The 24,645-nt window shown below is 38.5% G+C and overlaps 1 protein-coding gene across 1 annotated transcript in view; it reads left to right on the top strand.

Annotated features, from left to right (window-relative positions):
- Positions 1-22,828, top strand: part of CSE1L (chromosome segregation 1 like) — a 42,592-nt gene extending 19,764 nt beyond the window's left edge. The window contains exons 8-25 of the mRNA XM_082644146.1: positions 557-649; positions 2,470-2,637; positions 2,742-2,871; positions 3,696-3,761; positions 4,174-4,376; positions 4,827-4,911; positions 7,050-7,111; positions 13,204-13,340; positions 14,484-14,587; positions 16,212-16,309; positions 17,607-17,757; positions 17,903-18,111; positions 18,517-18,614; positions 18,717-18,802; positions 19,248-19,329; positions 20,626-20,772; positions 21,683-21,914; positions 22,135-22,828. Of these exons, the coding sequence (XP_082500272.1) occupies positions 557-649; positions 2,470-2,637; positions 2,742-2,871; positions 3,696-3,761; positions 4,174-4,376; positions 4,827-4,911; positions 7,050-7,111; positions 13,204-13,340; positions 14,484-14,587; positions 16,212-16,309; positions 17,607-17,757; positions 17,903-18,111; positions 18,517-18,614; positions 18,717-18,802; positions 19,248-19,329; positions 20,626-20,772; positions 21,683-21,914; positions 22,135-22,224 (2,241 nt within the window). The 3' untranslated portion in view covers positions 22,225-22,828. The remainder of the gene's footprint in view (positions 1-556; positions 650-2,469; positions 2,638-2,741; positions 2,872-3,695; positions 3,762-4,173; positions 4,377-4,826; positions 4,912-7,049; positions 7,112-13,203; positions 13,341-14,483; positions 14,588-16,211; positions 16,310-17,606; positions 17,758-17,902; positions 18,112-18,516; positions 18,615-18,716; positions 18,803-19,247; positions 19,330-20,625; positions 20,773-21,682; positions 21,915-22,134) is intronic.
- The last annotated feature ends 1,817 nt before the right edge of the window (positions 22,829-24,645 follow it).

Raw genomic sequence — 24,645 nt, 5'->3', positions numbered from 1 at the left:
CCTTCTTTTGAATTCTACTTCCTAGAAGTCAGGTAGAATGAGGTGATTAATAACTTGTTAGTCACGGAAGCCTGACTAGGAATAGGAAGGAGGCATAATCTTTACCCTTGGGGGATTTATCCCTCATTAAGAGGGCAGTATTGTGCCACAGGAAATCAGTAACTATATAAGACAATAAGCCTGACTTGGTGGTCATCTTACAGTAAATACAGTAGTTCAGAAAGGAAAAGGAATGTATTGGTAAGCACTGAGTTTTGTAAGGAAAGTTTTCAGTCTTAGCTGAACCTTAAAGGAATAAGTAGATTGACATTGGGACAGGAACAGGTGGCATCATTTGTGGTTGAAAGCTTACCGAGACACAGTCAGAATGGTTTACTCGTCTGCCAGACCTCGCTGGAGCAGGGAAGTCTTGTCAAAATAGGTATCCGTTGACTTAGCTGAGAAATGTGGGCTTGAGTCTGTAGGCGTGTGGAAAACATTTGGCGTGGTGAGGAAAACTTATTAAAATATAATAATTACTTCAACCAAAAGTCTCAAGTCACCATTTATTCTTTAGGATCTCCCTGAATTTTTTGAAGATAATATGGAAACTTGGATGAACAATTTTCATACCCTCTTGACATTAGATAATAAGCTTCTACAAACTGATGTAAGTATTATTGAAAATATTTCCCAAGTAGGCTTTTTTTAAAGAATTATTTGAAATATAATGTTAAATGTCAATTATATCTCAATTTTTTTTAATGTTAAAAAAATTATTTGAGTGCCCTCTGAGAACACTGGAGGGAGGATAATTGTAATGTGCAGAATTACCCTTCTTGTAGTCCTGACTTAAGTCACAATTTATAGATAAGGCTATTTATTACGTTATTGAAAGTAAGGCCTCAAGAGCATTCACATTGTGAACATTTTATGAAATAGAAAATCATTTGTCATTGAAGATACTAAGAAAACTTAAACCTCTGTAATAATAGCCTCTTTTGTAAAAGTCATCTACAGTGTGGGAAAGAGGGGACATGAAAGTTTGTAATGTGTAAAAGTTTCTGATCTGAGTTTTGTAATGTGTACTTTCAACATGTAGCACTCTGTTATTCATTTGCTTGTTCATTAATATGTTTATGATTTACCTCTTTCTCAACAAACAAAAAACGTAAAAAGTAAAATATTAAGAATACTTCAACACCAGGTAAAAATTACAGTTGGTGATGCAGATCTGTTTGGGTGGCGTGCAGAGGGAGAATCATTACTGTGGGTGTACAGCAAATTTTGTCTCTGAGACTTACGCAACAAGAAGCAACCAAAAAAAAAATAGAGTTCCAATAAAATAATTCCTTCAGTCCACTAGGAAGAAACCACCCCCTCAGAAAACAAAGCTTGTCTTTACACTTAAGTCTAAAGGAAGTTTTTCACATAGGATTCTTAAGGGAATTGTTTGCCCATTTAAATGTGTCATCTCACTGTGTGACATCCCTTATATTCATTCCTTGAGGAGCTGTTCTTTTATCTCTTCTCAATTTGAGTTCTTTGGCACATAATATAGCTCAAAAAGTATTTGTGGATTGCTGCTATATGTAGTAAGCATTATTATATCAGTCACTGTCATGGTTTCAGGTGGGGTTGGCAAACTTTTCCTATAAAGGTCCGGGTAGTAAATATTTTTGGCTTTCTGGGCTATATACACAACTCTGCAGTTGTAGTTGAAAGCAGGCATAGGCAATACTATAAATTGTATAAATGAAAACAAAGAATGTGTGTGGCTGGGTTTTAATAAAACTTTACTTCAGTAATTAGGCAGCAGGTTAACCCCTGCTTTAGGTTGTTCAACATTTTATAACCAGAATATTATTTGTGAGAATGTTATAGCATTAGCTTATTGGGAAGAGAACATATTTTAATATATTTGAAATGAGAACCTTTTGGGAGATAGCAAGACTGTCTTACAAAGGAAAATGTGATATGATTTTTATTACTCAGGTTTTTGTAGGAACATATTATTTTCGATTTAATATGTAAATATTTTATAATTCAGTAACCAGAAGAAAAAGCTTTATTTATTTATTTATTTATTTAAAATATTTATTCACACATGCATGCAGTGCCGGGTCTTAGTTGAGGCCCATGGACTTCTTGGTTGCGGCATGCACGCGGGATCTAGTTCCCCAACCGAGGATCAAACCCAGGCCCCCTGCATTGGGAGTCTTACCCACTGGACCACCAGGGAAGTCCTGAAAAGGCTTTATTTAACTTGAAAACTTTTGAGAACTGCTCTCATTGATTAATAAATACGAAGCATTTCATCTTGTATTTATTTGATAGACCAGGTGAATAAATTTACAGTGGCGTAGATGTAGTTCACAGCGCTTGGCTTTGATGTAAAATTTTTAAAGAGTTCAGGAATTACAGCTACTCTCCATGTTTATGATAGCGTTGAAGTTGTATGTTTGAGTTTTCCGTTTTCTCTTATGTGAGGATGAAGAGGAAGCAGGCTTATTGGAGCTCTTAAAATCCCAGATTTGTGATAATGCTGCACTCTATGCACAAAAATATGATGAAGAATTTCAGCAGTACCTGCCTCGTTTTGTCACAGCCATCTGGAATTTACTAGTTACAACAGGTCAAGAGGTTAAATATGACTTGGTAAGGTGATGGTGAAGACAAATAATTAAGACATCCCCTCCCGCCCCGAAATAAATGGTTCCGTTTGCTCTTAAAAATACGCTTATTTTTGTGTTTTATTCCAGTTGGTAAGTAATGCAATTCAGTTTCTGGCTTCAGTTTGTGAGAGACCTCACTATAAGAATCTATTTGAGGACCAGAACACGCTGACAAGTATCTGTGAAAAGGTTATTGTGCCTAACATGGAATTTAGAGGTAATTGTGGCAAAGTGCAAAGCTTTTTCAGGAGATTAATTAAAAGCTTGTTTTTTTAAAAGAGTATGTTAGTATAAATTGAAGGATTTAAGAAGTCTTCTCTGTGTTGCTTTTTGTAACATATTCAGTCTAAGTTTTGTTGGATTTAGTATTTGACCAAAGCAGAAGCTATTTTTGAACAGTTGACTTGAGACAAGAAGTGATTGATGACTTTTAAATACAGAGTTGAAGCCCACCTAGTTTGTGCTTAAGGTTAAAAGAGTCCTAAGAGTCTGTATTTGTACAAAATGTCTTTCTGACAGTTGGGAAGAGCAGTCATTAGATCATTCAGGAACAAAATGAGGAAATAAAAGACAGTGTAACGTGGGGTTTTATTTCCTTTTCTTTTTTCATAAAACTATATGTAAAGGACAGATCTTTAATCTGATACTGTCTGTCCTACTTGTTTTGGTGTTGAAATGACTGTTTATGAAACAGTGGTGATGGTAGTTACTAGGTTGGTTGTTTAATGTCCTTGTCTGGCAGAATAACGAGGTGGCATCCCTAGGCTGGTCTCCCAACACTTCTGAAGGTTGGTGATGAAGTCCAGTTCTGTGGACGTTCACATTAGAACAAGTGAACCGCTCGCAGCTGTATGAATTACCTGTTACCTGATCTCTCAGGGTGGCGTTTGCTGCTCTTGAGTAATGATTAAGAGGATATGAAGTAGTCATTTGTTGTAAAACATGGCAATTCCACATACTCTTCTGCATACTCAATTGTAAAGGTAGAATGACTTGCCACGTCTTTCAAGAGGTGATCTGAAATGTCCTCTTGCTTTGTAGCTGCTGATGAAGAAGCCTTTGAAGATAATTCTGAGGAGTATATAAGAAGAGATTTGGAAGGATCTGGTGTGTATTTTGGTCTTTAGCTGTTGGTCTCTTAGCAGGCCAGTTTTAAAGTTGCTCTCTTTCTAATGAATATGGGGAGGTGAGGGGGTCCTGATAAGCATGTCATTTCAGCTGGCTTTCATTGGAGAACTTTTCCTTCTTTAACTTGTACATGGTAAAAAGCAGCTCTTTATATGAGCTATATCAGAGTGTCAGATGTTGAATTACTTCTCTTTTTTATATACTTCTTAGTGTTTATCATACTACTATGATCTTTCAGTTTCGTTCTCATTTTACATTTGTGGGGGGAATTTTTTTTTCATTGTTTTTATTGCTGTTAACTCCCAGATGGCAGTTCGTTTTCTTATAAACTTGGTCAGTTGGTTGTTGGTGGTTTCTTTCTCCCATAATGTATTTCCCTTTGATTTTCTAGATATTGATACTAGACGCAGGGCTGCTTGTGATCTAGTACGAGGATTATGCAAGTTTTTTGAGGGACCCGTGACGGGAATCTTCTCTGGTTATGTTAATTCCATGCTGCAGGAGTATGCAAAAAATCCATCTGTCAACTGGAAACACAAAGATGCAGCCATTTACCTGGTGACGTCTTTGGCATCGAAAGCCCAAACCCAGAAGGTGAATCCTTTCAGTATATTTTTATTTCTAAAACATAGTTGTTGGTACCACAGAAGTCAAAAAGAAGTGATATATTTCTGGTTATATAGCCTACTCTGTTAGATAATGTGTTAGTTCTGATTAGAATTCATATGGTCTCCAAAGATGGCTTTATACTGATGTATTAAGCACTTAAGTTTCTTATGGACCAAAAAATCAACAGGTGCCGCACTTGCTTCCTTAGCTGAGACTCAGTATATAAAACGTGCTAAACTTAAATTTAGCTGGTTTTAATTTAGGGAAGTTTCTTTATTATCTATTAAAATAGTCTTATTTTATATGTAAGTAGTTTGTGTTTTGAAGTATTCATTTCCATCTTTAACCTGGTTTTCTAAAGCTGCCTAAATTTCTAGTGTGGTAAATAATCACAGATTTTTCATGTTATTTTACTGTTATGAATTTGTTTTTTAGCATGGAATTACACAAGCGAATGAACTTGTAAACCTGACTGAGTTCTTTGTGAATCACATTCTCCCTGATTTAAAAGCAGCTAATGGTGAGTTTTGTGAAATGTTTTTAGTACAGCTTACACTATACCTGCAATTAAAAAAAAAATACATTTATTTATTTATTAGTCTGCACCGGGTCTTAATTGCAGCGTGTGGGATCTTTTAGTTGTGGCATGTGGGATCTGGTTCCCTCACTAGGTTTTGAACTCATGTCCCCTGCATTGGGAGTGCAGAGTCTTAGCCACTGGACCACCAGAGAAGTCCCTATACCTGCAATTTTTATTTGTATTTTTATTTTAAACTACAAAATGAGTACCGTTACAGCTCTATATCACCATGATACAGAAAATGGTGGCTCCTGTCCTTATTGCAGTTACTTTATTGGATAAAATCTCAAATGGTTGCCCCAGATTTTGCCCAGGTGAAATTAACTTTCCATGAAGAAAATGTCTCTTATGTAGAAGGAAAACAGGAACAAGTGAGACTAAATTGTCACTGTATATTTCTAGTGTACATATAATAATGCACTAGAAATTATACTTTGGTTTTTGTTTTCCTTCTCATTTAAAGAATGAACTCTTGGGGGACTTCCCTGGTGGTTCAGTGGTTAAGAATCCGCCTGCCAATGCAGGGGACACGGGTTCGAGCCCTCACCTGGGAAGATCCCACATGCCCCGGAGCAGCTAAGCCCATGTGCCACAACTACTGAGCCTGGGCTCTAGAGCCCACGAGCCACAACTACTGAAGCCTGCGTGCCGAGAGCCCATGCTCTGCAACAAGAGAAGCCACTACAATGAGAAACCCATGCCCCACAACGAAGAGTAGCCCCCGCTCACTGCAACTAGAGGAAGCCCGCGTGCAGCAACAAAGACCCAATGCAGCCGAAAATAATTAATTAATTAATTTTTTTTAAAAAAATGAACTCTTGGGAATTCCCTGGCAGTCCTGTGGTTGGGACTCCGTGCTTCACTGCCGGGGTTCAATCCCTGGTCAGGGAACTAAGATCCCACAAGCTACATGGCGAAAAAGAAAATAAAAATAAAATACTGGGCTGGCCAAAAAATTCGTTCGGGTTTGTCCAAAATATGTTAAGGGACGAATGAACTTATTGGCTAATCCAATAAAACTAAAAAAAAAAAAAAAATGAACTCTTAAAAATTGGAGTAGGGCTTCCCTGGTGGTGCAGTGGTTGAGAGTCCGCCTGTGGATGCAGGGGACTCGGGTTCGTGCCCCAGTCCGGGAGGATCCCACATGCTGTGGAGCGGCTGGGCCCATGAGCCATGGCCGCTGAGCCTGCGCGTCCGGAGCCTGTGCTCAGCAACAGGAGAGGCCACAACAGTGAGAGGCCCGCGTACTGCAAAAAAAAAAAAAAAAAAAAAAAAAATGGAGTAAATTTAAAGTACTTGAAACTAATAAATACTAAGGATACTTCCATATGTTTACACAAATATGTTGATCAGGGCTTCCCTGGTGGCGCAGTGGTTGAGAGTCCGCCTGCCGATGCAGGGGACACGGGTTCGTGCCCCGGTCTGGGAAGATCCCACATGCCGCAGAGCGGCTGGGCCCGTGAGCCATGGTCGCTGAGCCTGCGCATCCGGAGCCTGTGCTCCACAGAGGGAGAGGCCACAACAGTGAGAAGCCCGCGTACCGCAAAAAAAAAAAAAAAAAAAAAAAATTGTTGATCAAGAGATGTTCTTCTAAAACTTTGTGGAAAATTTAAATACACTAATAGGTAGGGATAATATTATAAAGAACTTCCATGTTACTATCATTCAGTTTCAGGAGCTTTTAACAATTGGCCGATATTTTAGGCCTTTCACTAACTTACTTCCCACCACTAGTGCAAGCCCATCTAGAGAGACTTGCTCTTGATTCAGAATAGCTTCAATTTTGGAAGAAGATACTATCGTTATTTCATGGTCCAAATCATTTTTGTTCAGTTACATAAGTAACACACGTTCATTTGTAGTGAAACTTAAAGGTAAGGGGGAAAAATAAAATTATTTATAAACTTACCAGTATTAATAGCTGCATAGTAGATCATTATATAATTAACTAAGCTTTAATTACTTGACATTTTGTTTACCAGAACCATGTTTTTAAAATCTGATAATGTTGTCACTAATTTGGGAGTTAACAGTCCTTAGCACTAAAATAACTGTGACTTTTTAAAAATTTTTTATAGTGAATGAATTTCCTGTTCTTAAAGCTGATGGTATCAAATACATTATGATTTTTAGGAATCAGGTAAGTAGCTTTTCATTTATATGTTATATGCCACTTAATCTCTTAAGAGTTTTATTGTATACTGGCTTCTCTTCCCTTCTGTGCAGTCATATTCGATATCCACATCTAACAAAATTAACAATAACTCCTTGAACTTAGGATGCCAGTAGAGACTGTCATACAGAGTGAAGTAAGACAGAAAAAGAAAAACAAATATTGTATATTAATGCGTAAATGTGGAATCCAGAAAAATAGTACAGATGAACCGGTTTGCAAGGCAGAAATAGAGACACAGATGTAGAAAACAAATGTATGGACACCAAGGGGGAAAGCAGGGGTTGGGTGGGTGGGATGAACTGGGAGATTGGGATTGACATACATACACTAATATGTATAAAATAGATAACTAATGAGAACCTACTGTATAAAAAAAATAAAATTCAAAAAAGTAAAAAAAAATAAGGCTTCCCTGGTGGCGCAGTGGTTGGGAGTCCGCCTGCCAATGCAGGGGACATGGGTTCATGCCCCGGTCCGGGAGGATCCCACATGCCGCGGAGCGACTGGGTCCGTGAGCCATGGCCGCTGAGCCCGTGCCTCCGGAGCCTGTGCTCCGCAACGGGAGAGGCAACAACAGTGAGAGGCCCGCTACTGCAAAAAAAAAAAAAATTAAAATTAAAAAAATTAAAAATTAGGATGCCAGACCATGATTAATTTTCCTCAGTTTCTCTAGAATACTGTTTAACAGTGATTTTATTAAAATTTGGGATCCAAACAAGGTCTACACGTTGCGTATGGTTGATTATGTCTCGTGTCTTCTAATTGACAACAGAGGGGTCCTCCTTCCCCTTTCTTATTCATGTCATGTTTTGGAGAAACCAGTCATTTCCCTTGCAGAGCTTCTCATCCTAGTTCTGGCTGATCGCATCCTCAGTGCTGTGATTTACCTCTTGTTCCTCTGTTCCCTGTATTTCTAAATTGGTAAATCTGGAGGCTTGATTAGATTTTATTCCTCTGGTGGGTGGGGGGTGGCGAGAGTTTGTCACTGGCATACTTTGCTTCATTTCACTAGGACACGTACAGTGTCTCATCCACTTTCAGTGATGTTAAGAGTGATCATTGACACATTTTTTAATTGAGATATAGGTAACCTAATATATTCACCATTTTTAAGTGTATAGTTGTGTGGTTTTTAGTACGTTTATTCTTTTGTACAACTAACACCACTGCCTCATAGATTAATTACCAATTTGAATGGGAAAAACAGGATAGATGTCTGTGTGTTTTTCCCCTGTGTCAGTTCAGAGTAATGAGTTTAAGTGCCTCACCAGCCTCCAGAGGACAGATGAGGGATTTTTTGACTCTCTAGTTGTTCCTTCTCTGGCCAGTAGGAGCCCCGTTATGTAGGTTCCTGTGTCCTCTTGACATACAACTTAGTAGCCTTTAACAGCGTCCCTTCTTTCATATATGACAGACTATTCCATGTTCATCTTGTACATTTCCTGCCCTAGACCTGAACTAGCCACACTTGAAGGTGGGAAATTTTATTTAGAGACCATAATCTAGGTGCTAGGGAAATTGGTTTTAGGCTTTTTCATAGGAGAGAGCCAGAAAATAAATAATACCAATATTATTACTAAAGTAATAGTGCTGAATGCTGTTTGATTTCCTTGTGTTTTTTATATCCTTCGTATATTATCCTATTAGGCATGTATAGTCAAGAAATACTATGTTTAGAGCAACTTGAAGTTATTCTTTGTGCATTTTTGCCATTAACTTGATAAATAATTAGATTCATCTGTTTGTGGGTTTTGTTTTATTTGGGGGGGCATGAGAAAGGTTTCTTCACATGCCTCCAGAGTCAGGCATGGTACCTTCAGAAAGGGCTAGCTTTCCTCCCTGTTCCTAAAAGTAACCATTTTTTACCAGGTTTTGGTTTATGTTTCCATTAGTTAATTTTGAAAATATAACCTAATATTGTCCTAGATATATTTATGTATTTCCCCTCCTCCTACACAGAAGAGAGTATGCTAAACACGCTGTTTTTCACTTTGGTTTTTTCTCTTTTTTGGCCGTACCACGTGGTTTACATTTACAGGATCTTAGTTCCCCGACCAGGGATTGAACCCGGGCCCATGGCAGTGAAAACTTGGAGTCCTAACCACTGGACCACCAGGGAATTCTGACACCTTGCTTTTTTTCACTTAGTAAATCCTAGATGTCATTCCATGGTAGTATTTATACAGTTCCCTCTTTTTTTTTTTTTTTTTTTTTTTAATTTAAATAGCATAGTACTCTGGGTGGCTCTCCTGTGGTTTACTCAACCAGTCCCCCAAGAGGTAGATGTTCTGGGTGTTTTCTAACTTTCACTATTTTAAATAATGCTAATTATTTGAAACAATAGCTTTGTATGTGTCACATAGTGTTTTTGCCATTGTAACTTTGAGATAGATTCCTAGAAGTGACGTTACTAGATTAGAGGGTAAACTTAACATGTAATTTTGCCAGATCTTGCCAAATCTCCACAGGGGTTGTATCATGTTGCATTTTTTTAAAAAAAGATAGCGCCTATTTCCCCAAAGATGTTGGAATTTTGCCATTTGCCAAACTCACAGGTGTGAAATGGTATCTTGTTGTAGTTTTACGTTGTATTTTTCTTAGATTTTGCAGGCTTACCTTGCCGCCTATTTATTTATTCTTAGTCTTTATTGGTATATAGTTGATTTACGATTGTGTGTTAAGTTTCAGGTGTACAGCAGAGTGAATCAGTTATACATATATCCATCCTTCAGATTCTTTTCCCATATAAGCCATTACAGAGTATTGAGTAGAGTTCCCTGTGCTATACAGGAGCTCCTTATTAGTTATCTGTGTTATATATAGTAGTGTGTATACGTCAGTGACAGTATTCCAATTTATCCCCCCCACATCTTTCCATTTAAAGGGCCATTTTCATTTCTGTGAACTATCTATTCATATTTTTTGTCCATATTTCCATCTGATTGTTGGTCTTAATTTTTAGAAAACATGTAATTTCCTTCTGATTATTATTATTTTTTAATGGTAGAAGACATTATTTCATCTAACTGTATATGTTCTCAGGCACAATCAATTTTATTGATTCCACTGGACCAATAAAAGCTAAAAGTCAGTCCATCAAGTACACAGAGACTCTGGATCCACCCCCTCCAGTCACTGATGGAGTCTTTTGGTCACAACCCTTTCCTTGTTAAAGCTCTTCACAACGGCTCCCCAAACATGTTCAGAATCAAAATACCCATCACATTTTTCATTTCTTGATTCATATATTTTCCAAATAGTTTGAACCCTGAATAAGAATTTGTGGATCCTGAAGTATTTAGTTTTTACAACATAAATCTCCTTTATAAAACTTTATCTTCATATCATTCCCCATTTTGATCAATCACATTCAGGCTCCAGCCAACTGTAGCACTCTCGACCAGAGAAAGGAGAACAGACCCACACCTGGGGCTGCTCCTTGTGCAGGAGTACTCTGTTTCCTATGTTGGAAATACAGTGGGCATTTTTAAACCACCGATTATTCCACCATTAAGTTATCTTCTATTGTCTGTTTGAAGAGCACAACATAGAAATTTATTAACAGCCACCCCCCAGGGAAGACAGATAAATTCTATTAGTTCTATCTACTTCAGAGCTGAATACCATTTTGACAGTTAGCTGTGATGGAGAAAGAGTGTAGCTTACATTTACTAAGTTTTTACTGTTTGTCAAGTACAGTGCTAATGCTTATGATGGAATCCCACCTCATTTGACTTATACACATTCAGTTATTGGGCCTCAGCAAAGAGAATGAAAGAGAAAAATTCCACCACCTAGTGCCTGTCAATGAGCAGACACCCCCCAGAGTGGGGAGACTCCAATCTACTCTTCCCTCAGTGAGCCTCGTCTTTTTGTTTTAATTGAGAAATAATTGACATTAATTTCAGGTATACAACATAATGATTCATATTTGTATGTATTGTGAAATGATAACAGTAAATCTAGTTAACATGTCACTATACACATTGACAGAATTTTTTTTCTGTTGAGGAGAACTTCTGAGATCTGTTCTCCATATGCAGTGTAGTATTAACTGTAGTCACTGTACGTTGCATCCTCATGACTTGTTTTGTAACTGGAAGTTTTTACCTTTTGACCCCTGTCACCCATTTCACCCACTCCCTGCCTCTGGCAACCACCAATCTGTTCTCCGTAGGAGTTCGTTTTTCTGGTGTTGGTTTTCTTTTTCCTGTTTTGTTTTTTAAGGTTCCACATGTGAGATATACGGTGTTTGTCTTTCTCTATTTCATTGAGTATAATGCCCTCAAGGTCCATACATATTGTCACAAATGGCAAGATTTTCTTTTTTTGTGGCTGAGTAACATTCCATCTGTGTGTGTGTGTGTGTGTGTGTGTGTGTGTGTGTGTGTATGCATATGCATGCACTTGCGCACTCCACACTTTCTTTATCCGTTCATCCACTGATGGACACCTAAGTTGCTTCCAAATCTTGGCCATTGTTAATGCTGCCTATGAACTTGGGGGTGTGGATATCTTTTTGAGTTAGTGTTTTTATTTCCTTTGGATAAATAACCAGAAGTGGAAGTGCTGGGCCATATGGTAACTCTATTTTTAATTTTTTGAGGGACCTCCATACTTCTTTCCATACTGGCTGCATCAATATATGTTCCCACCATCAGAGCACTGGAGTTTTCTTGTCTTTCTGAGACTAGCCATTGTAACAGGTGTGAAGTGATAACCACATTTTATTTTTTATTTGTATTTCCCTGATGATTAGTGTTGTTGAGCACCTTTTCATGTGCCTGTAGCCATCTCTGTGTCTTCTTTGGGAAAATATTCAGGGGAGTTCCCTGGTGGTCCAGTGGTTAGGATTCAGCGCTTTCACTGCTGGGGCCCTGGGTTCAGTCCCTGGTCAGGGAACTAAGATCCTGCAAGCCATGCGGTGTGGCCAAAAAAAGTAAGAAAGAAAAATATTATTCAGCTCCTCTGCTGAGTTAATTGGATTGTTTTTTGCTGTTTAGTTATATAATCCTTCTGATTCTTAACACTGTAAGTCACTTTAATTTTAGTGACACAGAAAACGAAACAGCACAGTTCGTCTTACTCCCTCCAATACCTCCACCAAATTACCCTGCAGCCATCTTGTAAATTATTTTAAACACACAAGCAGGAATAGAGAATCATTTAATGATACATAACCACCACAAATCTTAACTCCAGGCCATAATTACTTAAACCTACACACACAGTGGAGGCATCCAGGGCATGCCCTCCCCATTCCCATTCTATTCTCTTTCTCCCCAGAGATAATGAATGAATTCAGTGTAAGTGATTATTTATGGCTTTGCACGTTTGTTTCCACAAAAATTCTATAGTATCACATAGGTTTAAGTTTTTTATTTATTTAAATGATACCGTACTATAGGTATTGGTCTATATATCTAGTTTTCTTTTGTGCTTAACATTTTTAGTAGATGTGTTAGAGTTCATTTTTAATAGCTGTGTAGTATTCTATCATAAGAGTATGCCACAGTTTATTTCCTGTGGATGATTCTTCAGTTTCTTGGTTTATACTTTTTGTGTGTCTTTGACAGGTATCTACCAGGGTTACATGCAACCTTGTGAAGCTGTTCTGTTTTAAAGACTAAAGGATACGCTAAAGTTTTAGAGGTTTTTAGTGAAGATTAGTATGCTTATGTTTATGCCATCTCCCCCCCGCCCCCGCTTTTTAAGAGGAGAAAATGAGGTACAAAGAGCTTGAATGACTTTTCTAAGAAATACCTGCTAGTGAAAAGTATGGTTCTAAGATTAATGAAATCTCTGCTTCTCCATGGTACTATTATTTTACCCTAACTATAGTTTTATGCTCAGAGAAAGAGAATTGGAAAAGTGAGTGTGAGTTTGAACCATTATGTGAAGGTAGAAGTTTTGATTTTTTCACCTGTATCATCTCCATTGTAATAGTGGCTGAAAAAAAACACACTTTTTAGAATCAGCAAGTCACTCTCTTACAGCTGTCTTTTACTCAAGATAGTATCAGTGAGTTACAGCATGTATATTGTTGTTTTTTTCAGGTACCAAAAGAGCATCTTTTAGTCTCTATTCCTCTCTTAATTAATCATCTTCAAGCTGAAAGTATTGTTGTTCATACTTACGCAGCACATGCTCTCGAGAGACTGTTTACTATGAGGGGGTCTAACAATGCCGCTCTGTAAGTATTTGATGCAGTATATGTTTTCATCTCGGGGTGAAGATCATTCTGTACTGGTCAGAGATATCTCAGTATATTCATAATTTCATTAGTAGTTAGAAAAATAAATGTGTATATTTTACTCGTTTATACTATGCCTCATTCCAAAAGAATTTGAGACTGCATGCCAGAGTAGACACATTATGACAATAAAGTTAAATGGAGGAAATCGGAGCAAAGGAAACTGGGGTGTGAGGTTAATAAACAAGTGTGTCAGAGGATCCTGTACAGTAGTTAAAGAAACTTGTGGATTTTATGTGGAGCCCTCTAGCAGCCAAGGCAGAGAGAAACTTGGTGAGCTAAAATGTCCATGATGTCCATGAGATTAACATTAAAAGTTATTCAGAAGGCACCTCAGAAGTGGGCCTTTGTTAAGGGAATACTGTGTAGTAGCCCTGTTCATAGCAATATCATGCAACAGAGTTATTTTCACCTGGCTGTTTCTGTGACCTTATTTAGTGCTGAGACCTGACACAGCTGAGTGGAAGTAATTCTCTAGGGTCCAAGGCAGTAGCTGTTGTGGCCTGATCCAAGGATAAAATGCAGAGGATTGGGTGGTCTGCATGTCTGTCAGGCCTTTTCTTCAACAGTGTTATTTCTTGAAACTGAGCTTTGGGTAAGAGATGGAAAACATTCTAGGTTCTTTTCTTCATCAAGAACTTGAAGTACAGATATGCTCAGTGGCCAATTAAGGGTTGAAAGGTTACCCTTTAGGCGAGTTAAGCCAGTACCTGTCTTCAGGCCCAGAATTTATGCAGAAAACAGTTCCGAACTTGCTCCACCTCCAGGAAAGCTAGCTGACTGAGAGTCCGGGCTCTGTTCTCGATGGTGACAGATGTGAACCAGGGATGACCTCAACAGCCGTAGACAATGTTGGGTTTGCCTGGTTTGGGGTTTAATTGTGTTTGGTCCCAGATATGTCTTCTTAGGAACTTAACATGAGCACTTATAAAAGCAATATTTTCCTAAGCTGTCTGCCGACTGTCAGTGGTGGGAGATGGCTCACTTTTATGCCAAGAAGTGTGATTTAGTAGTTGCAAAGGGTGTTCCAAAGCGACAAGCTCAAGAGTTGGTAGTGACTGAAAGCTGTTTTTTCATCTATAGCTTTACAGCTGCAGAAATCGCACCGTTTGTTGAGATTCTGCTAACAAACCTTTTCAAAGCTCTCACACTTCCTGGCTCTTCAGAAAATGAATATATTATGAAAGGTAGGCCGTTTCCCTGGTGTACAGACTATAAGTATCTAATCTCAGACTACAGGGGTGGTAAACACTCTGAGTTGTACTTCAGGTTATGTAGACTATGAACCAGATACTGTTTGTCAAGCATTAGGTAGGTTTAGATATTTTTAAATGAAAAATAGTTCAGTTTGTTGGTGTTTTCAGAAAAAATTTTTACCCTAACTTGCTATAGAACTCCTCTTACTAAAGAAAAGGTAGCAAACTCCTTTTTTCTTCTCTTAGGTTGAAATTCTTGAGAGCAAAGATGAGCTTAGACATTTATTGACGGCATGTTCTGCTAGGTCTTGGTGTGAAACCTGGGTGTATTTGATAGACCCCGCACAGATTCTGCCTTCATAGAAATACTGCCAAGGACACAGGCAGCTGTTAACAATCTGCCAGGTGCTCCATTAGGAGAGTGTCTTGGGAACAGCTCTGGGATAGTCTTACTTGCGGTTGCATTCCAAGAGTCTAGCATGGTGGATGACTCATAGGAAATGGCTTTTTAAAGAAACTGTTCCCAATGCCTCTGGCTTGGTCAGGACCCATGGTGTGTGTGTGTGTGTGTGTGTGTGTATGTATGTGTATATATATATATGTGTAGGTGTGTGTGTGTGTGTTTTCAGCACTGTATTTCTCCCAAGAGATGTGTAACTACTCTTGTTGAATGTCCATTTCTGTGAGGTTGCTGACTGGTCCGTGGTCATCACTGCTGTGCTCCTAGGGTTTGCAGGAGCGCCCAGTATGTAACAGCTTCCCCGTAAATACTGTTGTGTGAATGAATGTGAGGATTCTGTGCCAGCCCAGAGGAGGGGCGCTGATCCATCCTGTAACCCTCAGCTTTCTCTAGCAAGTGATATCTAAGCTGAGGTGCAGGATAGGTAGCAGTTAGCTACTTGGAGGGTGAGTCTTTGGCATCACTGCAAAGTTTAGGAGGCAGGAAAGGATACCTTTCTATCCTGTGTGCCTAGCATATAGTAGGCGCTCTACTTAGTAAACATCTATTCTGTTTGTGCAAAAGTAGCCATCTTTTTTTTTTAGCTTAATAATGTATTTCTCTCCTCTGCCCAATGTTTTTAGGTGTCTGTTAAAGAGCAGTTAATTCTGTACTATGGGCCTTCCATAGCTTTATGTGTATTTTTGGATTTTTCTCAGGCTCCTAGCCTCTCTTTTGGGGGGAGATGGGCAAGTGGCCTTTTCTTTCAGCTTCTGGTAGGCTGTGATCATACTTCCAATAGGCTAGAGGTAAAATTTCATGCCACTGATTTCTAAGTAAAGGAGACTCAAAACAGACTCCCTTCCACCTGCTGCTCCCCCGTGTCCATCCACTACTTCACCTGCCTCCTCTTTGTCTGCTTCTTTAGCCACTTCATATTTTTTATTGTCCCTTAAGCCTTCTGGAAATAACACTTCTCAGCTAAATTTTGTTGCCAATTGTTGGCCTAATTTTAAAAGGGAGGGAAATTTAGATTATTTTTAAATGTAGAGAGCTATCTGGGGGTTTTAGTTTTTAAGATTTTAGTTTATGAATCAGTGGACTTTTTTCTCCCACTAATCACTGTTTTATTCTGAAGTTTAACTAAACTGTTTTTGCTCTTTTCATATTTTACAGCTATCATGAGAAGTTTTTCCCTCCTACAAGAAGCCATAATCCCCTACATCCCTACTCTCATCACCCAGCTTACACAGAAGCTATTAGCTGTTAGTAAGGTAACAGAACCAGTTTTGAAAGTGCAGTTGCTTTTTAACCTAAATGCTTCAAACTCTTTGAGCCTCAGAACTCCCTGGCAGTCGGTCGGACAGGGAGAGCTCTGTGACTTCTTCCCGACCAGCAGTTAATGTGTGATTCTGAAAGTGTGGGGTGACAGAGATGGGAGCCTTGGCAGCACTCTCCTTTAAGTGTAAGCTCAGAGACTTTAAAACATTTTATTCTCACTTTAAAAAGTAACGGGTTCATTGAAAAGAATTGAGAAAGTACAAACAATCTGAAATGATCTTAGATGGAAGAAGAAGTAGGCTTTGCCCCAAATGGACACAAAAGAAGCTATTCAGACTAATATAAAATGATGACTGAAGTCCTTGTGTCTGTTCTTCCTGACTCATTTCCCCCAAAATAAAATTCACTCACTCTTTGGTCAAAGATTTTAGATATTTTGATCCATATTTAAATCTTAATACCAAGTTTTAGAAAATAAAAAAAATCAGTTTAAGGCCAGTAAAATTCCCTTGTAGACACTTATTCTTAATTACTCTAATGATAAGGAGATGAAGTCACAGGAAGTATTAGAGAGACTTTGAGAATGGTGATCCTATTTCCACCGAATTCTGGGTAAGGGCCTTGCGCCTGCTTGGGTTTTGGGGAATTGAGAGAAAAGAGACGTAGGGCCTCTCCGCTTTCACCTGCCCGTGTACATACACACTCATCTTCTGAGTTCATCAGCTTCATATGGTAGCCTTCCAAGAAGGATTTTGTGTGAAAAAGAAAACTTGAAAATGATATGAAGGATTGTCACTGTGCAGATACAGACATGCTGAGGCCCACAGAGGTTAAGGTTTTCCTGAGGTCCCACACACGGCTAGTGGCAGAGTCAGGCCTTTTATGTCCCTGCTCCTTTCTCCCACCGCTGTTTACAGTGACGGCTCTAGGAGAGCACACAGGTTTAAGAAAGCTCCTTGCGAGTTCCGGGAGCTTGGGCTTACATAGTCACCTCCCCATGATTCGGAAGTGTTTTTTCATAAGTAGACTTCTGCTCGTTTAAAAAAAAAAAAAAAAATCCGAACAGGTATTAGTATTACTTCATTTTCTGAATTTTAAAGTCACTGTAAAATTTTAACATATATGCAGGCTTTTTAGTGTAATTTGTGAGGGTTTTTTTAATCTTGATTTTTTTTTAAAATGGCATCTCTTTTAATGTGCTTTTAGTAAGGTTAAATGTGTTTTAGGTTATTTTTAATATAGTCAATTGGATTATTAGAGTCATAAGCTTTTTTTTTTTTTTAATTTCAGAACCCAAGCAAACCTCACTTTAATCACTATATGTTTGAAGCAATATGTTTATCCATAAGAATAACTTGCAAGGCTAACCCTGCTGCTGTTGTAAATTTTGAGGAGGCTTTGTTTCTGGTGTTCACTGAAATTTTACAAAATGATGTACAAGGTAAGTAAAAGAAAGTTATTTTCTTTCTAGTTGAATAGAATTATTCAAGTGATTATAAAATGCAGTCTGCCTAAGAGATACGTGCCTTTTGTGTCAGAGCCATTAATTCTGAAGCTGACAGCTCTGTTTTTATTTTTATCAACAGAATTTATTCCATATGTCTTTCAAGTGATGTCTTTGCTTCTGGAAACACACAAGAATGACATCCCATCTTCCTATATGGCCTTATTTCCTCATCTCCTTCAGCCAGTGCTTTGGGAAAGAACAGGAAATATTCCTGCTCTAGTGAGGCTTCTCCAAGCATTCTTAGAACGAGGTTCAAATACAATAGCAAATGCTGCTGCTGACAAAATTGTGAGTCAGATTTTGATGTAACTGTAATTTTCTAAGGTAACTGAGAGAAACTAGGGATGGCAGATTCTTTAAACTTCTTTTAAATTTCTCAATAAAAAGGGAATTAGAAAATGTAACAGAACTAACTAGTAGAAAACATTAATGTATTTTATTAGAACTAGGTATCCTTTAGTTATATTTATCTCTGGTGGAAACTAAAAGAATAAGAGCCAAATAGGTTAATTTCAGGAACTTTAAAGCCTTATTGTGGTGGGGTGTTTTTTTTTCCTCTACGCTTCAGAAGTAAGAAAAAGAGAAAAAGGGTTAGATTACGATAGCATGCACCCTTTTCCAAAATATACCACCTGTTTAACTTTTGGAACAATTAATCCTTGCTTCTTTAACTAATTATTTAATTTGTTGTAGCCTGGCTTATTAGGTGTCTTCCAGAAGCTGATTGCATCCAAAGCCAATGACCACCAAGGTTTTTATCTTCTAAATAGTATAATAGAGCACATGCCTCCGTGAGTATGAATATAACCTCATTGTACATTTAATTGAGGATTCTGTTAAGTACTCAGAAAAATGCTAAATTTATATTGTTGCTTTTTTATTCACTTCTTTAGTGAGTCAGTTGACCAATACAGGAAGCAAATCTTCATTCTACTATTCCAAAGACTTCAGAATTCCAAAACAACAAAGTTTATCAAGAGTAAGTAAAATCATTTTGGTGTTCCTACAGAAATAATGAAGGAAAGAGGCTAAAAACCCTTAGACTTTATTTGTACATATAAACCTTTTAACAGTTACAAATTTTATATATAAAATATTTTAAGATGCTCGTATTCTTCAAGCACTAAATCAGTTTCAGTATATTGTGTTCCAGAGGTTAGTTTGTAAGTTTAAATATCAAAACATTTTTAATAGAAATATGATAAAGAAATATAAATCAGAGACTGTATGTAAAGCCTTTTTATGACTGTACTATAAAGGCAGCGATTCTATATGTTAAATTGTATTAAAAGGCCAGTATTGATGCCAAAGTTAGTCACTGGGTTTTAATGATTTGTGAGTATTTCATTTGGCAGACTTTCACTAAGTCACTTATTTAATGCAGTGAGTCCTCTGTATTGATACTCCGCACCTCCTTTCAACAGGTTTCTTAGTCTTTATTAATTTGTACTGCATAAAATACGGGGCGCTGGCACTACAAGAAATATTTGACGGTATACAACCAAAGTAAGTCTGTTTTCATTATTTATTATCCTGTTTTTAAAAGCAAAACATTTGACCTCTTAGTCTCTGTTTTATAGATGACTTTATAGTTCTTGATGCACAGTGATAGTTATCTTTGTGGTTTCCAAAATATTCTTGGCGGGTTGGGTTGTAAAGAAGGAAATACCTGCAAACATTTTCCTAATTCCCAAAGGTCTCCCCCCGTCCCCGCCCCCTGCCCCATCCCCCGGCATTCCCTACAGCCAGTGTTCTATGTTGTGTTAGACAGCTGGCATTGTCTCCAGGAGCCTGCCTCTGTTAGGGCCAACTGTGATTTTTCAAATGAGAATAGTTTGGGTCAGTGAAATTTTGCTTTTGACTTAGTATGCCTAAGAATGTGGTTAGGCAGCATTTCCCATGTGGTAGGGAAAGGAAGGATGGAAGGGAATGATAGAGGACAACTCCCTGGAGAAAAACTTTCCGCATCTGTATTGTACCAAAAATAATTCCAGATGGACTGCGATGTAAAAAAAAATGAATTAACCTGAAAAAGACCAGAAAATAGGCTTTTCGAGCTGTAGGAAATTGTGCGGAAATCGGCAGTTTCTTTCACTGCTGCTGGTGCCTAAGTTGGTATGGTCTGTCTGTAGAGCAAAAAATATGCACTTTTACCTAGAGCATCAAAATGTCCATGCTCTTTGAGACCTACTATTTCCACTTGAAAGAATTTAGTAAAACAAATTCTTAATAAAATAATGAGAGTATAAATTGAGAATGTTACACCATTTAGAATTATAAAAAACTTTACTTCTAGGATGTTTGCAACAACATTCATAGGCCAAATCATTTTTTTAAATACAGCCGTTACTATTTACATACTTCAAGGTACGTAAGCATAGAAAGTTGGGAAGCTTATAATCCAAAAATGTTAAAACCAGTTAATGCTGGATGGTGGGGTGATGGTAATTCTTTTTTTCTTCTTATCTGTTTTCTGATTTCTAATTTTTCAAAGATTTCATGAGTAATTTGTAAAAACATGCAAGACCAAAAAAATGGCTATAAAGATTTTCCTTGAGCCTAGGCTTAAGGTAGTATTCACAAAAGATGATGGCAGCTGGTCACAGAGCAGAGGTTTGATGTTTTTGTTTTGTCATTTTTAGGTCTCTCCCATTCAGTTGACCAAAATTCACAGCCTTATTTTGTATTTTATTATATTCATAAGGAGTCACTGAGCATAAATAATGTAAGCATCTCACTGTTAAATTAGACTATAGTGGTATAATGAAATATTGAATGAATTTATTTTGCATTGATTCATAGAATGTTTGGAATGGTTTTGGAAAAAGTCATTATTCCTGAAATTCAGAAAGTATCTGGAAACGTAGAGAAAAAGATTTGTGCGGTTGGCATAACCAAATTACTAACAGAATGTCCCCCAATGATGGATACAGAGTATACCAAGCTATGGTAAGGACTCCATTCTAAAGTTTTTTGGAAATTAGTTTCTTTTCCCTATGACTACAAAGTTAACCAAGCTTATTACCTTGGGAGCCAAGAGAATTTGGTTCTGGCCTCATCCTCCCCGCTAGCAACCATGAGATCCAAGACATGACTTGTGGGTTCTTCTGAGCCTACCTAGAAAGATCTTGTTTCCTGATTAACTTTTTTCTTCTTTTGGCCGCTGTACAGCATGTGAGACCCTAGTTCCCCAACCAGGGATCAAACCCGTGGCCCTAGCGCTGGAAGTGCAGAGTCTTAACCACTGGACCTCCAGGGAAGTCCCGTGATTAACTTTTCTTTGTAGGGGAATTCACGGACCCCTTTGAAAAGCCTGGTGAAAGTCCATGGTTTAGGTGATCATTAAGACTTTTATGACAGTCACTCGACTAAACCGGCCCTAAGTCCTTAAGAGGAGAAACTGAATAGGCCAAGAGAAGATTTTTGTGCTTGTGCTTGATGTCTAGGTCGATGTGCAGACCTAGCTTTTCTTGACCTTTTGCCTCTCCCTTATTATGGTTTCACTCAGGTAGCCTTCCATCAAGCGATGTGACATACTTGAAGCTTCATGTCTTCTGACTAACTTAGAAGCATTGGATCGCCTTGGTTTGGCTTGATGCCATGTGGCCTTCTAATTAGCCAGGCCCGGGTCACACAAGCCAGCTTTGGCAGCTATGGGGAAAGAGACATTGGGGTGCTATGGCCTAAAGAATTGAATGGTTTCTGGTTAGGCATAAGCACCGTGTCATTCGTAATTTCAAAGGTCCCTTGTTACCCTGGAGACTGAGAGTCCACGGTTCTGTGTCTCTGAGGAGGTTGCTCCTTACTGTTGAAATCTTCAAAGCAGTTACTTCAGTCTTTTTGTCATCTTCCAATCCAGGACTCCTTTATTACAGTCTCTGATTGGCCTATTTGAGTTACCTGAAGACAATACTATTCCTGATGAAGAACATTTTATTGACATAGAAGATACACCAGGATACCAGACTGCCTTCTCACAGTTGGCATTCGCTGGGAAAAAAGAGCACGATCCTGTAGGTCAAATGGTGAACAACCCCAGAATCCACCTGGCACAGTCACTTCACAAGTTGTCTACTGCCTGTCCAGGAAGGGTGAGTGTCTTTCTTGTCAAAGAACTCTGTCATTCGTCTTCCCATTTTTGAAGGCATGAAAGCAGTTGAGTTACTTGGGGATCCCTTAAACAATTTTTGGTGATGGACTGCCCTATCAGAGCTGTGGCAGCTCCCCCGTAGAGGGGCGGGAGGTGCGGGGGCGTTGTGTTTGTACGTTGGGATCTCTAGCAGCTGTATGTGTGCTTCCCATCTTCTGTAGGTTCCCTCAATGGTGAGCACCAGCCTCAACGCAGAAGCGCTCCAGTATCTCCAAGGATACCTTCAGGCGGCTAGTGTGACACTGCTTTGAACTGTATTTTTTTGAATTGGCTTAGTCCAGGATGGTTTCTGAGGACATCGTGGCGACGTCTGAGCACAGCTGTGTTAAAACAAAGCAAGTGTTCCTTTTGAACTTGTCTGTTAAATGTTGCTTTAAGCTGAACCTTGAGAAAATTAGGTGGTTTGTGTGATCACAAATATAAGTGGGTGACTTCTTCAGTTTGCAGCTACAAAGACAAGTTTTACTAGCTTAGTGTGTGACATTGATTTCAGCATTTGCACAGTTTTGATAATTCTAAAATTTGACAGACACTTAACTGTGGAGATTTTTTTTCTGTTACTAAATCCTTTTGTTTTGAGGCTGTTCGTATTTCTCTTGTCCTTTGTGTTTTTGTCTGTTTCCTTAAGCTTTTATTGGAAATGTCAGTAAGCAAAGAAATCACTTATGTAACTTGCCAAGAAATGCACATTTCATAGTTTTAAATCTGTAATCAGCAATAAAAAAAAAAAGAGCCCTAAAATATGTATCTAAGAACATCTTAAGGACAGGCTTTTGGTGCTGATATTTTTATAATGAAGAATTTAATTTTTCCTCTCCTGGACTCCATAAAATCCTAATTTCTAAATAACTCAAACTCAGGTTACTTAGTCTTTTTTACAAGGGAAAGGGAACAATTACTGCAGACTTGGGGCTCATCTGTTAGAACTTTCTAGCTAGACCAGTTCCTGGGCGGCAGCGTGAACTTCAGGTAGATGGTTTCCTCTGTGAATTGGAAAAGAAATGCTCTGCCTGGCTTGGGACTGCTTTAGACAGTGCAGGTGTTTGCTCTTTTTTGCAGTGTCTTTCTTCTCTGAAGATCAGAGGTTACAAGGAACTTTTCCAACGGTGACATCTTAGAACCTGCGGTCTAGGAGGAACCTACAGGTGTCAGTCCATCTTGGCAAAGGCTGCCAGTCTGGCTCCTCCCTGGACTGGGCCCAGGGGTTCCATGGCCTTTATCTTTAGGGGATAAAGAATCAGACTGTTGACGCTTGGAGAGGCACAGTTTCTATGTATGCTGGAACTGTCCACTTAGTGCAGTTAGACTGGAATCTCATTCTGTGCAGATTACGTGGATTTGGTTTTTTTTTTCAAATCTCAGGCACCCGACTTGAATGCTTTATTTTCTTCACGTTGGTTTTGTTGCATTGCTTGAGAGATTTCCAGCTTAATCTAGTGTACTGCACCAACCTAATAATAATTTTTGTTTTGACCCAGTAATGGAAATATTAAATAATTACTACATGGCTTAAAAGTGGTCATTGGCAGGCAGATATTGAGATAGCACTGAGATCCATTTTTCAACTATGAACATAATTTAATACAGGTGAAAAGTCTGAAATGGCAAATAGAATTGGTGATGGTTTACGTTTGGTGCTCAGATAAGCTCTTAAACTGTCTACGTATTTGGCTCTGTGCTTGCTAAAGCTCTTGGTTAACAGTTAAGTAAATGCAGGGATAGTTTCTGTTCTGGAGGACCCTTGTTTCAGCATCTTGATCAGTCTTGTGAGTTTAAGTTCTGAATTTTTTCCTTCCTCAGTTAAAACAGTTTAACGGAAAATGGTTTCTCTTTGTAGGTGCACCTTTTTAAATAGTTTCTGAACAGGAAGGCTGGCACTTCTACACTTTTACTCTAGCATAATTCATGAATATTTTTGTTAATGGTTTTTTAAAATGTTCTGAAGTGAGGTTTCTTATTCCATCTAAGACAGTTTTTATATCTAGCTTGTAAAGATTTTAAGAGATGGCAGGCTGAAGCTGCTGCGGTGTGTTTTCCTAAGTCTTAGTGACTTTTCCTCAGTGGTGGTGCCAATTCTTCGTGTGCAGGAGGAGCTGGGCTCATACTTTGGGACCAGGCCAACCTGGGTTTGAATTCCACCTCTGCCACTGAGGCCTTGAACAAATGCCTTGACCGCTATGCTTTTATTTACTCTTATGAAAAATGAGGGTACTACTACTTAACTTCACGATAGTTTTAAGAATAAAACAACATAAAGTACTTGGTTTAATTGTTTAAGCTGGGGGGTGGGGACCTGGTGGGGAGGAAGTGTTTGTTACAGAGCAGTGTAGCACACTGCCCTGTGTTACCAGCCTACGTTAGCAGCCCTGGTAGGTGGGAAGACTCTGGAGGAGGCCTGGCCTAGGCAAGGCCCTCACTCTCAGGACATTTCTAGACGTGGGGCAAATGTCATTGCAAAGTTCCTCGTGAGAGTCTCGTGTCGGATCCACTGATTCTCTCTGCTATTTCATCGTTATCTCCTCTTTTATGTGTAATTTTCCTTGTGGAAAATACAGGAAATGATTTGAAAATAGAAAATCATCCATACTCCTACCTTCTTTAAGCAAGCACTTTAATTTTCTTCTTTCCTGCCTAAACAAGGTTTAGATTATTCGAATAATGTATTTTTTTTT

The sequence above is a fragment of the Mesoplodon mirus genome (assembly GCF_964341445.2).
Source record: "Mesoplodon mirus genome assembly, chromosome: 15".
Lineage (NCBI taxonomy): Eukaryota > Metazoa > Chordata > Mammalia > Artiodactyla > Ziphiidae > Mesoplodon > Mesoplodon mirus.
Note: the sequence above shows the minus strand (reverse complement) of the source record. Positions and strands in the feature narration are given on the sequence as shown.